The sequence below is a fragment of the Podarcis filfolensis genome (assembly GCF_964270895.1).
Source record: "Podarcis filfolensis genome assembly, chromosome: 4".
Classification (NCBI taxonomy): Eukaryota; Metazoa; Chordata; class Lepidosauria; order Squamata; family Lacertidae; genus Podarcis; species Podarcis filfolensis.
In genome coordinates this window covers 20508330-20524546 of record NC_139607.1, presented here as the reverse complement: position 1 = coordinate 20524546, position 16217 = coordinate 20508330, and the positions used below count along the sequence as shown (strand labels likewise).

The following is a 16217-nucleotide window of genomic DNA, read 5'->3' as shown; positions in this document are numbered from 1 at the left end:
AGATAAATAGGTACCGCTCCGGCGGGAAGGTAAACGGCGTTTCTGTGTGCTGTTCTGGTTCGCCAGAAGCGGCTTAGTCATGCTGGCCACATGACCCGGAAGCTGTACGCTGGCTCCCTCGGCCAATAAAGCGAGATGAGCGCCACAACCCCAGAGGCGGCCCTAACTGGACCTAATGGTCAGGGGTCCTTTTACCTTTACCGCATTAGTTAGTCACTTTGCTTACAAGGCAACTCAAAGCAACCTGCCAGAAAACCAATTCAGAACAATAAAAACATTGATACACAATTCAAATAAAAGACTAAAAACACAGTCGAACTAAAAGAAAGGAATACAAGTCCTGTCCCACTAAAAGAGGCCACAATACCCTTCCTATTAAGGATCAAAGCCGGGGGGGGGGGAATTATTTGCACTGCACCTAAAACTGAATAATGATGGCGCTAGGCGCAGCTTCTGAAAAAAATATTCTACAAGTTCACTTTCTTGAATGGCATGGAAAGCAAAACAACACTATCTGTCAAAATTTGCAATTGTTTGAATTTTGGGAAGTTCTCCAACCAAATTACAAAAAAAGACAAATCTGTATGTAATAGTGGAAAAAAACGCATTCTATCTGGAGAAATTTCTTGCAAAAAATAAATAAATATGTGCCTGGCAGGTATAAACGCATCTTTGGAAAAGGTTCATGCTAAGATGCTGATGAAATTTCACGAGGATTCCTCCCATGTGTGGTAAACCGTTGCGGAAATGTGGAGAATTGAAATCAAGGTTGGAGAATGCTAGAGGAAGCGAAATTGACAGATTCAGCTATTCTTGGTAGGTTGTCCCTCCTATATCCCCCAGTGCCACAAGCCAGTAAAATAGACCACAGAATAAGAAAAAACTCTAATATGATGCATCACACATTCTCAGCTGTACTAATTATGAGGGGTTGATTATGCCGTAATGTGTAGTTCAGGCCAGTTCCTCTTGCTTGACCCAAGTTGACAGGAGTTGGGATGCAAAAAAAACCCATACACAAATAAACAGCAATAGCCCCTTGAACATTTTGCTACCCGGAGCTCTTTGAAGGCAAGAGCAGAATACAAGCGAATTTGAAACCAAACATTAATGCTGGATGGAAATCAAAAGATACCAGCTACATTATTCGATACCACATTGACAAAACTGGTACGCGCTGCTATCGCAGGGAACGACTTAATGAACATTCCGAGTAGGATTTCTAATTACCAAAGTCTCCAATTCTTTGTATGCTAATTCAGAATCTGAAGCAGCATCAAGGAAATGCGGCGCTTGTGACATTTTTTTTTATTCATTCCACATAGAAAAAAAGCATGCAGTATTAATGTAAAACAGTACAGTATTCATGTAAAATGCTCAGTGCACATTTGGTAAACAAGGCATTAGCATAGCAACCCATTTTTATGAACTACACAGTCACAAAACAACACGGTCTTGTACAACAGTGGCACTTTCTCATTTTGGAAAGTTGAAAGCAGTGTTTAATTAAAAAAAAAGGAGAGCAAAGAAGCAAAAAGGACTGGGTTCTGTGTCTTCAGCAAAACAACATTATTTTTCCAAATGAAAACTGCCAAAGAAAAGAGACTAACAGCTACAGATTCAAAGCTACAGATTCAGCAAAGACTCATGCAGGTGCGAGCAAGCAAATGTTTTGCGGTGGAAGCCAGGTTCGGAGAGAAGCTGGGCTTTGTGATGATAGCTCCTGTCACATTTTTGCAGAAGAAAACGAGAAGCAACGCAGCCACCCCACTGGTGTCAAACCCATATCACGATTTGTCTCCACAAGAAACTGCTTTGAAGATCTGTCAAGGCTCAGTAACTGGGCATTTAACAGCTCCTCACAGGATAGAGACCTCCTATAACCCAACGCTAAAGAAGCAAAAACAAACCCCGAGGTGCCTAAACCTGAAGACATCTATCAAGAGATAAACATTACGAAGATTTATTCTTCAAGAAAATGTACTCCAAAGCAGAGGGGGAAAGAACCTGTGGATCTACAGGTGTTGCCAGACTCCCACCAGCCCAGCAGATTGCCAGGAATGGTGGAAATTGTAGTCTGGATGAATCTGGGAAGGCCACAGGATCCTCACCCCTGCACCAAAGGATTTCCACACTCCGTCGCTCAGTGTCAAAGTAGGACAGACTGAGGTCACTGGAGAACCCAAAAGGAATTTGCAAGGGATGGTGAAGGAACGACCATTTTCACATTGGCACTAAAGTATTGTGTTTAGGAAAACAAAACAAAAAAAACCCACTGAAAGTCAAGAGGGGAATCAGTTCTTGGTCGTTTTTGATGGACTCGCGCTGGACAGGCTACTCTGGATTTTCCTTTTCGCCGACGCATGGATACTTTTGGCTTTTCTGTCGGGTATGAAGGACGACGACCAAGGAGACTGGAGTTGGTTGTGGAGGGTCTGCAGCTCGGGCGCCACCTTATAGAGAGGGGACCCAAGTTTGTGCTCTTCAAATGACCCTCGAGAGTTGCTAAACAGAAAGCTTGGGGAAAGCTCTCTTTGGAAGAGGAAACTCCGAGGTTTCGTTTCACTTGTTTCTGAAGTCCGGCTGGCAAATAAGGGGAACGGCTCTGTCGTCTCTAAGGCAGATGGAGAAAGGATGGAAAAGGTGGCAGACTTCCAGTCGCTCCCCTCTTCCGAATTGTCACCTGCAAGAGGACATTTCAGAGCGTTTTGCTCCTTCCTCTCCTTGACAGTCTTATCCTTTTCATTGAGGAGGTCAGGACACTGCGTGGACTTGCAAGAGTTATCCAGGTCAGAAGACGACTTGGAAGTGTAATAGGGGCTCTTGCTATTGTCCGACTCGGACATCATCGAATCCAGCTCGGAGATTTTATCAAGGTAGGCGGCATCCATAGACGCCTCGCTGGACGTCCTGGTCCGATTCATTTCAGAAGAGCGGACAGGATGCAGCTTTTTCGGGACGCTCGGGTTGTGCGTTTTGTCGCTGGATTTCGCCAAAGGCTCGCCAGAGTCGCCGGGGGCCGCGCTGGGCTCGGCGCCCTCAAAGTTTTCATCATAGCGTGGCTGGCACCTGTTCCAAAACACCGGCTTGTCTGAAGCAAAACAGGCCACCTTGGTCTCGCCGCCCTCACAACTGCTGGCGCTATGTTCCGGAGAGTCTTTGTTCCCGTCATCCGACGCCTCGCCGAAATCCTCAAACTCCAATTTCCTCAGAAAGGTGGGTGTCGTTCTGGGATCCTCCTCTTTTGTGGCAGGGTCGTCTTTGTTGCCAGGAGTGTTCAGCTGCAGGCAACTGAGAGACAGAGGCGTGCAGGGATCCGGGAGTTCATAAAGCTCTTCTTTGTACGGTACACAGTCTTCTATTTTATCCCAGGTTTGCTCCGAGCAGGTGTCCATTTCGGAGCCCCCTATATCCAAGAGGCCCTCCTGAGAGCTGGCGAAAACGTCCGTGCCAGACGAGCACTGGGCAACGGGCTCATCCGAACAGCCCCGGCCGGCTGAATTTAGGCACACGTCATTGCTGCTCCCCAACAGCCCGCTACCCGCCGGCTGCTCGAGATCATCCGGGCTGTGGCTAGCGCACAAGCAGCTCGGGTCTATGGGCTCTTCCGGGCTCTCCAGCAGCGCTATCTCGCTGGCTGCGCTTCGGCGACTCTCTTTGTCCTCCATGGGATCCGCGGCGTCGCTTTCCGGGCTTGTGCTTTTCCGTTGGCTGCCTTCCCTCTTCAGCCGAGCGACCTGAGCTTCCAGGTCTTCGATGTAGGCGTCGCTTCTCTCCAAAGCTTTCTTCAGGCGGTTGGTTTCGCGCTCGCACTGTTCCAGCTTGGACTGAAGCACGGCGACGGTAAACCTTCCGAATCTGCAGGAAACCAAAATGCGAGGCGTTTAAAGAGGGTTAAAGGAAACAGAGAGTCAAACAACACCCCAATTCTTACCGTTTCACTTATTTATACAAGAAGCAACTGTCTACAATCCCATTTACCCTGGCATAGCTTTTCGGCAGAGGCAAGATCAACAAAACATGGTTCTATAGGCCTCCTAGAAGAAACCTGTGGCTTGAAAGTTAAAGGTAATTAAATAGACAATTTGTTATGTGCAAACAACTCATAGCTCTGACGAAGGTGGCTCAGAAGACAGACACGTTTATGGAGTTAGGAAAAGTAAGAGGGACTCTGAGAAGGAAGGGAGAATGGAATGGGAAGAGAGATGAGGAATCTGTGGTCTTTCCAGGCATTGCTGGGCTATTTATCTAACTATTGTAAGTTGTGCTGAGTTTACATTTCATTTAAAAAGGGGGTTTCGTTTAAAGAAGGGACTAGTAAGTCCCATAATTAATAATTACTTAAATGTATATCCTGCCCATCTTCCCAATAGATTCCTGGCCAACATACAACAAGCGATAAAACAATATCGTCATCAAAATAATTCCAATACAGATTCTTGCCCAGGACTGGCTAGATGAGGAGGAATGTGGGGAGGCAACAGCCTAGGGAACCTCCCATGGAAATATCAGACTGGGAAGGCTCTGAGGCAGGAGAAAGCCCTCAATGGCTTCGGCCCTGTATATCTGAGGGAGCATCTCCACCCGTTCTTCAGCCCGGACACCAGATCCATCTTCGAGGGCCTTCTGGCGGTTCCCTCACTGCGAGAAATGAAGTTACAGGGAACCAGGCAGAGGGCCTTTTGGGTAGTGGCGCCCACCTTGTGGAATGCCCTCCCACCAGATGTCAAAGAGAAAAACAACTACCAAACTTTTAGAAGACATCTAAAGGCAGCCCTGTTTAGGGAAGCTTTTAATGTTTAATAGACTATTGTATTTTAGTGTTTTGTTGGAAGCCGCCCAGAGTGGCTGGGGAAACCCAGCCAGATGGGCGGAGTATAAATAATAAATTATTATTATTATTATTATTATTATTATTATTATTATTATTATGGCCCTGGCAACACACTCGTGGTAAATCCTAGTTTCTTGACCCTTCTTTCCTCAATGTCAAGACCTCTGTAGCATTATTTTAACAGTAAACGGCTGAAGGATAAGAGTGCTGAACATCCCAATCACCCCTTCATCATCCAGCATAAAATTTGTCTGTGGAATGCCCTCCCATCAGATGTCAAGGAGATAAATAGCTATACAACTTTTAGAAGACATCTGAAGGCAGCCCTGTATCGGGAAGTTTTTAATGTCTGATGTTCTGCTTATGGCTTTCTATCTTTTGGAAGCCGCCCAAGAGTGGCTGGGCGAACCTAGTCAGATGGGTGGGGTACAAATAAATTGATGATGATACCATCTCCTCCATACTTAGAAGCTGTGCCCACACTAGAACAGGACATGCCCATGTCTTTAAAAGTCAGCAAAGCACCACTCTGCGACAAAACCGAGAGCATGGCGATTATGCCCTAGTTAAGCCCCCAAATTCTACATCTATGATAAAAGGGAGCAGAGAATACTTTAGAAAAAAGAGAGTCTATGGCTGAAAATTAAACCATTAGCAGCACTAAGGCAATAACAAGCAGAAGATTACCCTACCAGGGGCTGGACCTATCCATTCAACTCAAATATGCATGAAGAATTATCCCCTAAAACAATGGCAGAGATTTATGATAACATTTGAACAGCAGTCCACATCTTGAAATATTTACATTCAATCATTTTCTTACAGCTCAGCAGTGTTTTACAATATACATTTCATCCACAATGTCACCTTGTCAAATATAAAAATGCCAATATGAAATTCAGTAATTGTCACCATCCTTTAGAGATTTTTTTTTTTTTTTAAGACTCATTTGGAGCCTTGCGATTATTTTCCTCTCTGATGTACAGCTTTCTCCCGGCTTACGCAGTGCTGGAACTTAAAAAAAATAAAATAAAAAATATTTTGCAAAGGTGCTTGTTTCCTTGGAACTCCAAACCCGCACACTTCAAAAAAAAACCACAGCAGTCAGTTGAGCAGCAGTGCTTTTGATGAAGAGTTTGTGCTGACTCCCTAGAACGCTTTTCTTCACAAGTTTTAGTTAGACTTCTGGGCCTAATTCGAAGTGCTGGGGCCTGCCTAAAATGGCTTGGTACCTAGATCTCTGAAGGATATGCCCTTTCTCAACCTGTAAACTCAGGCTTATCTTCAGAGTTCCTCCTCTGGCTGCCCCAAGCCATCTGACGTGAGGCACGTGGCAATTAGGAAGAGAGCCTTCTCAGTGGTATTACTATTATGTTATTATTATTTGAATTTGTTATTATTTGAATTTGTTATTATTTGAATTTTATTACTGTTGAATTTTTATACTGCCCTATACCTGGAGGTCCCAGGGAGGTTCACAGAATAAATCAAAATATAAAACCACAAAATACATCATCAAAATAACAACAACAACAACCCCATAACACCCCCACTCGAAAAAGCCCCACATTTTAAAAGGGCATAGGATGGGGTGTTAGCACCCCAGATGCAGAATATTCACCCTGGGGAGGTTTGACTGGTTCATCACCATCATGATGATTAATAATAATAATAATAATAATAATAATAATAATAATAATACTATTTATACCCACCCATCTGTCTTCCCCAGCCACTCTGGGCGGCTCTCAACAGAATTAAAAGAACAATAAAACACCAGACATTAAAAACTTCCCTAAACTTGGCTGCCTCCAGATGATTTCTAAAAGTCAGATAGTTGTTTATTTCCTTGACATCTGATGGGAGGGTGTTCCACAGGATGGGCGCAGCTACCAGGAATGCCCTCTGCCTGGTTCATACTGAGAGCTGCTGCTCAAATTTCACCCGAAGCAAAATTGGGGGTAAGTCCTTAGACAGAAGAGCTGATAAATTCTGAAGGATGTGGCTAGAGAAACTTAAAAGCATTCTGCAATTGCTGAAGTGCACACCCGACCAAGAGACTGAAGATGCAACATGAAGCACACCAACAGGTGCAAGAAATAACAAAAACTGATCAAAAATTAACTGTGTCGGGTGAACAGACTACAAGCTGAACCCTTCTTGCACAGATTTATAAATATATTTAACATCTGTTTTGGTGCTGCAGTTAACAAACGCTACTTTCAGTCACTATATTTGAGGTTTTAATATTGCATATTGGATTTGTGTTTCTTTTCTAAGCCTTGCTGAGTATTCATTTGAACTGAAGAGCTAGGTAGAAGTATCAGAAACACACACACATACATAAATGTATCGGTTATCATTTTTGTGCTGGACAAAGTTCTTCCTGGTTTCTTTCTGTCTCTCATGCCTTGTTACACTGCCCTTTCTACGAGGCTATACACTCAGTATTTATTACCCCTGCTATGCAAAAATCTCCAAATGAATCCGAACAAGGATCCTGAGATCACATTAAGGGTAACCAAATTCTGTGCATTTGCCATAAAACTTAGGGAACAAGCTGTGCAATCGTAATGATTAAGGCCTTAGGTTATATGTTAGTGACTAAGTTTTAATTTATATATTTTTAAACTGTTGCTATATATGTATTGTCCCTGTTATACCTAACTGCAAATTCAAATGTATCCCTATCGTGTTTTATGACTTCCTTGATATTGTATGTGGGCTGGAACTGGTCTGTGACCAAAATAATAAAATTCATTCACTCCTGGTTTCTCAAGATGTCTGAATTTAGGTGGCGGGGGTGGGTGGGTTGGCCACTTTTACTTGCCATTTAAATTTTTGCTATTTTCCTGTTTATAAGCCGCCCTGAAAATATTTGCCATCAAATGTCAGTGACTCGTTTGCTAAGCCACCTTAGCTCAGCACGGCAGCAAAAAGGACCTTAGTAAAGGTAAAGGGACCCCTGACCATTAGGTCCAGTCATGACCGACTCTGGGGTTGCGGCGCTCATCTCGCTTTATTGGCCGAGGGAGCCGGCGTTTGTCCGCAGACAGCTTCCGGGTCATGTGGCCAGCATGACTAAGCCACTTCTGGCGAACCAGAGCAGCGCACAGAAACGCTGCTTACCTTCCTGCCGGAGCGGTGCCTATTTATCTACTTGCGCTTTGATGTGCTTTTGAACTGCTAAGTTGGCAGGAGCAGGGACCGAGCAACAGGAGCTCACCCCGTCGCGGGGATTCGAACTGCCGACCTTCTGATCGGCAAGTCCTAGGCTCTGTGGTTTAACCCACAGTGCCACCCGCGTCCCAAAAAGGACCTTAAGGAAGAACAAACTGGCTGTGGACTCTTCTCTGGGATCTCCTACCTTCACATGGTCTCAGTAAACCATTGTTTGGCTTACAGCAGTGGTTTTCAACCAGTGCGCCGTGGCACCCTGGGGTGCCATGAATGGTGGTCAGGAGTGCCCTGGGCAACACTGGCCTCAGTCCCTCTTTCCTCCCCTCCCTCCTCTGATGCCCTCTTGCATCTCTGCCTCCCAAAGGCTTGCACAGCTGTTTGTTGCAGCAGCCCTTGCTACAAGCTCCCCAGGTGAATGGTGCCTCTGGGGCTGGCTGGGGGGTGCTGGTTGCCAGGAGCTGAGGCAGCTCTGGAGTAAGCAAGCAAGTGGGCGAGGGAGCCCTGGCAGCCAGTCCACCAGCCCTTGCTGCTGGGAATGGACAGACAAATGGGAGATTGGGAACTGTGCTGGCCTTTCTTGTGCTTCCTGTGTGCAAGGCCTGCCTAGGAGCTGAGAGTCCGGTGCTGAAGGGGAGCCTTCCCGCCATGCAGGCCCAGTGAGGCCTGCTGCCTCCCAAGGTGAGTAAGATGGCCTCACATTCACCTTTGGCCAATCCCCATCAGGCTGCTAAGGCTGGGGGTATCATCTTCCCAGGCCCCTCTGGGGCAATGTGAGGAGGCACTTCTCTTGGGGGCGGCTGCTCAAAGACCATGGGCAGTGGCGGCTGCTGCCTGGAGGACTCTCAAGGTGAGGGAAGAGAAGTGGCTGAGGCAACACTCCACAAGGGCGTGTGCTTGAAAAGAGGCGAGGAGCTGCCATAACTGGGCTCCTGAGCCCCACAGGGGTGCCAAAAAAAGAACATAGTTGGTCAAGGGAGCCGTGGACTCAGAAAGGTTGAAAATCTTGGTACAGTGGTACCTCGGGTTAAGTACTTAATTCGTTCCAGAGGTCTGTTCTTAACCTGAAACTGTTCTTAATCTGAAGCACCACTTTAGCTAATGGGGCCTCCCGTTGCAGCCGCACTGCCGGAGCACGATTTCTCTTCTCATCCTGAAGCAAAGTTCTTCACCCGAGGTACTATTTCTGGGTTAGCGGAGTCTGTAACCTGAAGCGCATGTAACCTGAAGCGTATGTAACCCGAGGCACCACTGTATCATGCAAACCTGTTGCATGTTCAAAATGGCTGCCGAGCTAACTCTGTTTCTGTTTCAAGCAGAAGCACTTGGGGGAAGTTGGAAATTCTCTCGTGGCCTTATTGTCGTCCTCCTAAGCAGAGGGGGGGGGGGAAGGGCACACAACGAAATGCAAGTTTCAGAGGGGGGCACCCTCTCCCTGCTTTCCAATGTGCAAAAAGTACTGTTGGACTCTGCCAACAGAGGCCGAGGCAGCCTCTGAACCCAGCCTCCGCTGTTCATATTCCAACAACACTCGTTTCCCACTGGAAAAGCAGGGAGTGTGTTGCTTTCCCTTCAGGGTGGTCACCATCTGTCTTCAATGCATCAGTAGCAGCCCCCCTTGGAAGGATAGCCTAGCTCGTACTTGTCACATTCACAGTGCTGAAAGAAAGGATTCATGGTGAAAAGACACGGGGGCCTGTTAGCAAGCAAACTTTGAGAGCCAGACGTAGTTGCCATGGAAGAGAGAGACTTGTCTGTGCAAAATATGCACAGTTCACTTATATGCAGATCTAGCAGAAAAGTCCAATGGAAGAAATGTGTAAGATGTTTATTTAATGCAACCTGCATTAGAGGCAACCTCTAATTTGCTTACCAAGAGAAAGCATTGTACTCTCAAGCGCAGGTTCTCTTAAGAAGTGTCTCTGGACCTCAGAAAGACCAACATTCTAGCAGCCATAAGGGACACACTGAGAAGTACAGACTGAGCAGGGCTACATCAGCACATTAACTAACCCACCAGTCTATTTCTAGTGCATTTAACACAGGAAGGAAGTTAGGCAGGAATGTATCTCATGTCCGACCCAACATTGTGGTTTGCACACATCAGACAGTCAAGATGAGATGACCACCCTCTCTCTCATAGGATCATAGAACTGTAGAGTCAGAAAGGACTCAACAAGGCAGGAATCTTTTGTCCAATGTGGGGCTCAAACCCACAACCCCGAGGTTGAGAGTCTCCTACTCTACCAACTGAGCTCTCCCAGTCTCATCACATTCTTTGAAGCAATGGTTCTTTTAACATAGCAGATCAGGAGTGGGGAACACAAAGTTCTCCAGATGTTGGGACTCCAACTGTCATTACCTCCAACCACCATGGCCAATGGTTAGTGATAGGAGCTGTTCACCACACTCTTTAAATTCAACAAAGGAAGAAGAAGAACTAAACATTGGAAGAGGCTGGTGGGCCTTGGTAGGTCCCGATGGGAATTTCCAAGGGTGCCACTGTGCCCACAGATGCCATGTTGGGGACCCCGGGTTCCAAAACTTGTTGTATGAGTGCTGGGGGAAATGGACGATGGCCACAAAACTACTGGAGGAGTCATTGTGGAAAAGGTGGACAATGCGATGATCTGTTTCAACCAATGTTTTGAGAAGAGGGAACAATATGGCTTTCCACCAAGTTCTCTAAGTAACCTTGAGAGCAACCAGGAGTAGGCTAGACTTTCCCACCTCTGAGGCCAACCTGGAAACACTACGGGTTGGTGGAGGAAGAATGGATGGTACCCTTCAGATGTTGTTGAACTATAGCTCTCATCATCTCTGATCATCTCCCATGGCTGGGGCTGATGGGAATTGAAGTCCATCAACATCTTGAGGGTACCATGTTGGCTATCCCTGCTCTACCCTTTGCCTGTCCATTAATTTACCTCCACAGATCCCCTTGCCACCCATGGCATCCAAGCATCTGAATACAAGGCTGTAGTTAGCAGTACCGTTGTCATGAAGGAATGGGGAATCATTTTTAACTGCTGTTGATTTGATTGTCCTGTTTTTGCATCTCCACCCTTGGACCTTCGGGTTGCAGGGTGGGCTACAAACACTTTTAACAAAACCAATAAATTTCCACCTGAATACCTGTGGTGCAAGTTGTTTTGAGGACTCAGGAATAAATCTTTTTTATTATTATTATTCTATAGAACAGCACAGGGGGTTGTGGTGGTGGTTGGGCGGGGGAGGGGAAGTAGGAAACAGGCAAATGTCAAGCAGTTTTTGTAATATCGTTGTAGGTGGTTTTGAAACAAATCTAATATAAATCACCATGCATTCAGACAGAGACAGTATGTAGCATCTAAGTCTGAAGGAAGACAAGCCGTTCAGAATCCCTATTTAATCTCCACACACACACACATACACACACAAAACAAAGACAAAGCTCTCCGTTCCTGCAACGGCGGTTATGGTCCTCCAGTAGCTGCGTATGATGGAATGAATAATGCACGACAGGTTTTAAAATATTTACATACTTCTGGGGCGATCGGCTTCCAACCTCAGCCTTTAGCCGCAAGTTCTCCCTCACAAGGCCACTGTTTTCGAGCCTCAGCTTCTTATTTACCTATATGGAAATAAATAGGATTATAAGCGCGCAGGGAAAAAACCCCCAAACAAACTCACTTGTAATGTTTATAAGACTTTAAAGGAGGGGAAGCATATTTAGACAGGAGCAACAGTTAACTCCGCTCCCTCTTCTCCGAGACCCTCGACAGAGACACCACTTAAAAATTACCCTGGGAAATGGTTTGCAAAAACTGGAGAAAGAACAGGCATTTTTAATTTATATTCCCAAAATACACCGCAAGGCTTCTACCCAGGGAAATAAACAGAGCCATGTTAGTTCAGCCTGACAGTCATTAAGGGGTGGTGGTGGGGAGGTACTAATGGCAATTCCATGTTCCCCCCCTCCTTCTCCTCCACATGACTAAATACTTTAAATGCATTAACATTACAATGTGCAGGTATCAGCAAAATGAGTGTCGAACAGCTTCCCGACTCTCCCAAACCGAGTTAAGATTGTCAAGCGGCTTTTTCCCCTTATAGAAAAAATAAAAAGAGAGGCACAGACACACACACTCTAGAGAACAAAATCCGCGATGACAACTTATTTGCCAGGCCCCATTGGTGTCGCTTGCAGAATGCTGCTATTAATAAGCCTCAGGATTTAAAGCCCCTCTTGTCTCCTCAAACGGAATCAAGTGTCTCGTTTTCCGTTAAGGGCAAGGAAGCCACAGGCACACACGTTCGCACACTCCCAACAAAGAAAAGGTCAGAAATTCAGTTGCGCACCAGGGCTGCGGCCCACAGGCCGAATTTTGACCCATATCCCTGTTTCCTCCAAACCACACCTACTTGCCCCGTGAAGCACAGCCGATACCTGCAAAAAACAGGGGCTGAAGTCATGGCTCTACCAGCTGATGGGCTGTTGGTTCAAGCCTGCAGGACTGGCTGCAGGACCCTGCAGCTGACAAACAACACAAAGCAGCTCCACCAACCCAAGACCTGGCGCTCGAGAAACGCAGACATGGGGCTTGCAAAGCGTCTTTGTGCTGCGTTTCCGACAGACCAATTGACTGTCAGCGGCTGCACATGGGTCTTTCGTGGGCAGGCGGAGAAACCCCCCTGCCCATCATCTGGCATCCAGGTGACGTGCAAACAGGTTGCCCTGCCTGTCAGAGTCAGCCTATTGGGGTGGGCACAGATTGGACCTGCAAGGTCGGACAAATTGCACTAAAGCAAAACGGGAAGTGTCTTAACGCTTCCTTCTGACCATGCAAGAGGAAAGGTGTGTGAGCACAGCATGAGACAGAGGCTCCTTACAGCTTGTTTACATTATGCTAAACCAGGATAGGGATGCTGTGGCTCTTTGGCACTGAGCAAATGTCATGGGGGTGCGGAGAATCTGGAGAAAGAAAAATTGGAGTGGGGGAGCCAAAACAGGTGGAGCGAAGACATAGAGGTCTAAGCTTTCAGGAGGGACAGTTACAAGATTGTGGGCCCTCAATGAAGGGAACATGCATGCACCATCCTGTAATAATAATAATAACAATAATTTATTATTTATACCCTGCCCATATGGCTGGGTTTCCCCAGCCACTCTGGGCGGCTCCTAACAGAATATTAAAAACACGATAAAACATCAAACATTAAAAACTTCCCTAAATAGGGCTGCCTTTAGATGTCTTCTAAAAGTCAGATAGTTGTTTATTTCCTTGACATCTGATGGGAGGGCATTCCACAGAGAGTGCACCACTACCGAGAAGGCCCTCTGCCTGGTTCCCTGTAACCTCATTTCTCGCAGAGAGGGAACCGCCAGAAGGCCCTCGGCGCTGGACCTCAGTGTCCGGGGCTGGATGGTGGGGGTGGAGACGCTCCTTCAGGTATTCTGGGCCGAGGCCTTTTAGGGCTTTAAAGGTCAACACCAACACTCTGAATTGTGCTCGGAAACATACTGGGAGCCAATGTAAGTCTTTCAGGACTGGTGTTATATAATCTCGACGGCCATGAAGGGAACATTCAGGCGCCATTAAGCTAATTACAGTCATGGCCGATACGTGCGCAATCGCACACAGTGCCGAGCCCCAAAGTGACCCGGAAACGTCATAAAAGATATCACGAAAAGGGCGGAATGGGGGACGGGGTATTTCAATCGCACACAATTTCACTCAAGTGCGCAATGACCCAGAACTCAGTCCCTGCATGGATCAGGGCTTGCCCATGCCGTCCAATGATGGTGTGTCGAAAAAGACGACAGAACATGGACCTCATACAACCACATTCTTGGTTTCATGGAATATTGGACAATGGCCAATTAACAGGAAGTCCACTGATCCAGTGCCTCAACCCTATTTCGCTTCTCAACCCACCTAGGAAATTACACAAGAGGTCACACCGCCAGTTATCCCTGCCCATTCAATATTGTCAGATTTCGCATTCATTACCTCCGTTAGCGCTCCCATGTCCTCCTTCACTTTTTCATACATATCATTAGCCGCCTGAAGCTTCTGTGTCCATACCGCCAAAGTCTCTGGATCCACCTTGTGCTTGTCCTCCGAGAGTCCTGGACTCGCCCGGGTTTTGTCAGACACGTCAAGCGTCTCGGGGTGCAGGACAGATTTGAGCTGCGCCTCCAGGCTGAGCTTGCTCCCTTTTAGCTCCTCCACTTCCTTCTGCAGAGATTCTATTTCATCCTTCCGAGTGAGGCAAACCCATGGCCGATTAGGGAGCAGAAGAAACACGTTTTTGCAGGAGGAAGGAAAAGAAGAGGGAAAAACAACAACAATATCGGCTAAGTTTCTTTGTTATACTGCTCAATTCTTCAGGTTTTTATAGGCTGATCCCGGTACAGAAAATGAGGTGGCTTTGAATCTGTCATCAAAGAGAACAGTGGTACCTCTGGTTAAGTACTTAATTCGTTCCGGAGGTCTGTTCTTAACCTGAAACCGTTCTTAACCTGAGGTACCACTTTAGCTAATGGGGCCTCCCACTGCCACCGGTGCACGATTTCTGTTCTCATCCTGAGGTAAAGTTCTTAACCCGAGGTACTGCTTCCGGGTTAGCGGAGTCTGTAACCTGAAGGTACCACTGAGGTAAAGTTCTTAACCCGAGGTACCACTGTACATGTATATATAGGGTGAGTCTTTTAAAACAGGCCCTGTGGAACATGTGTACTCTGTATCCATGGGGCCTCTTTTAAACGACTCATCCTGTATGTGTGTGAATGAGAGAGAGATCTTATAGTACTGGATCAGACCAAAGGCTGATCTCAAACAGCATCTCTTTCTCAGCAGAGCCTAGGCAGATGCACAATTCAAAGTGTTGGTGCAGACCTTTAAAGCCCTAAATGGCCTTATCCCAGTATACCTGGAGCATTTCCACCCCCATCGTTCAGCCTGGACACTGAGATCCAGTGCCGAGGGCCTTCTGGCGGTTCCATCACTATGAGAAGTGAGGTTACAGGGAACCAGGAAGAGGGCTTTCTCGATAGTGGCACCCACCCTGTGGAACGCCCCCCATCAGATGTCAAGGAAATAAACAACTATCCAACTTTTAGAAGACATCTGAAGGCAGCCCTGTTTAGGGAAGTTTTTAATGTTTGATGTTTTAAAGTGTTTCTAATATTCTGTTAGGAGCCACCCAGAGTGGCTGGGGAAACCCAGCCAGATGGGCGGGGTACAAATAATAAATTATTATTCTTACAATTATTATTTTAGCCAGATCTGTACGGAACAGCACCTTGGAACACAAAGCAGTTTCAAAATATGGGCTTCCATCCAGCGTACACCTTAAGCTCCTCAATATAGAGATAGTGTACAGGCTGGGTTTCTGACACTGGACCAGAGAACCCACTGATTCGCCAGGGCTTGTAAAGCCCCCAGAAAATCCACAAAGACCCTCTTGCGAAGCCTTGTCTTGTGGAGTGTTCTGCAAAAGGCTGGGCATGATAGCTGAGTCTTGTGGAGCACTTTGCTTTTAGCTGAGCCAGGTCATTACCTGCCCCACACTTCACAGGTATAGGGCAGGTGGGTGTGGCTTGGCCAAAATGGCCTTGCGGACCTAATAAGATCCATAGGTTGTTGGTTCCCCATCCCTAATGTGTCCCAAGGCAGTTGGCTCCATACAAACCAGAACCTCACAAACCACCCTTCCTGACACCGTCTTACCTCATATTCTTTGTGCATTAGCTCCAGCCTCGTTTTGCGGAGCTGTTTCCTGACCGTCGGGCTGAACACAGGGTTGCTTTCACTCGTCCCTCCTGCAGCAACACAACAAGCAAGGCTCCGTTCAGCGCTCAGCTTTAGAAGAAATGTGCAGCCCCTCCAGATGTCTCCAGACTACAACATCCCTGCCTCAACATCTGGAGGGGCAGCAAATTTTGAAGTTTAAATGTAATTTATTTTAAGATTACGATTCACAAAGGCTTTCACATCCTAAGGTGACTCTCTGGGGTTGCGGCGCTCATCTCACTTTATTGGCCGAGGGAGCCGGCGTACAGCTTCCAGGTCATGTGGCCAGCAGGACTAAGCTGCATCTGGCGAACCAGAGCAGTGCACAGAAACGCCGTTTACCTTCCCGCCGGAGCGGTACCTATTTATCTACTTGCACTTTGATGTGCTTTCGAACTGCTAGCTTGGCAGGAGCAGGGACTGAGCAA

General features: G+C 46.7%; 1 protein-coding gene across 2 annotated transcripts in view; it reads right to left on the bottom strand.

Moving 5' to 3' along the window:
* Nucleotides 1-1293: 1293 nt before the first annotated feature.
* Nucleotides 1294-16217, bottom strand: part of OBI1 (ORC ubiquitin ligase 1) — a 28060-nt gene continuing 13136 nt past the window's right edge. For both annotated transcript variants that reach the window (XM_083610667.1, XM_083610668.1), the window contains exons 3-6: nt 15727-15818; nt 14005-14253; nt 11536-11624; nt 1294-3858 (exon numbers count right to left, since the gene is read on the bottom strand). In XM_083610667.1, coding sequence (XP_083466793.1) covers nt 2295-3858; nt 11536-11624; nt 14005-14253; nt 15727-15818 — 1994 coding nt within the window. In that variant the 3' untranslated portion in view covers nt 1294-2294. The remainder of the gene's footprint in view (nt 3859-11535; nt 11625-14004; nt 14254-15726; nt 15819-16217) is intronic.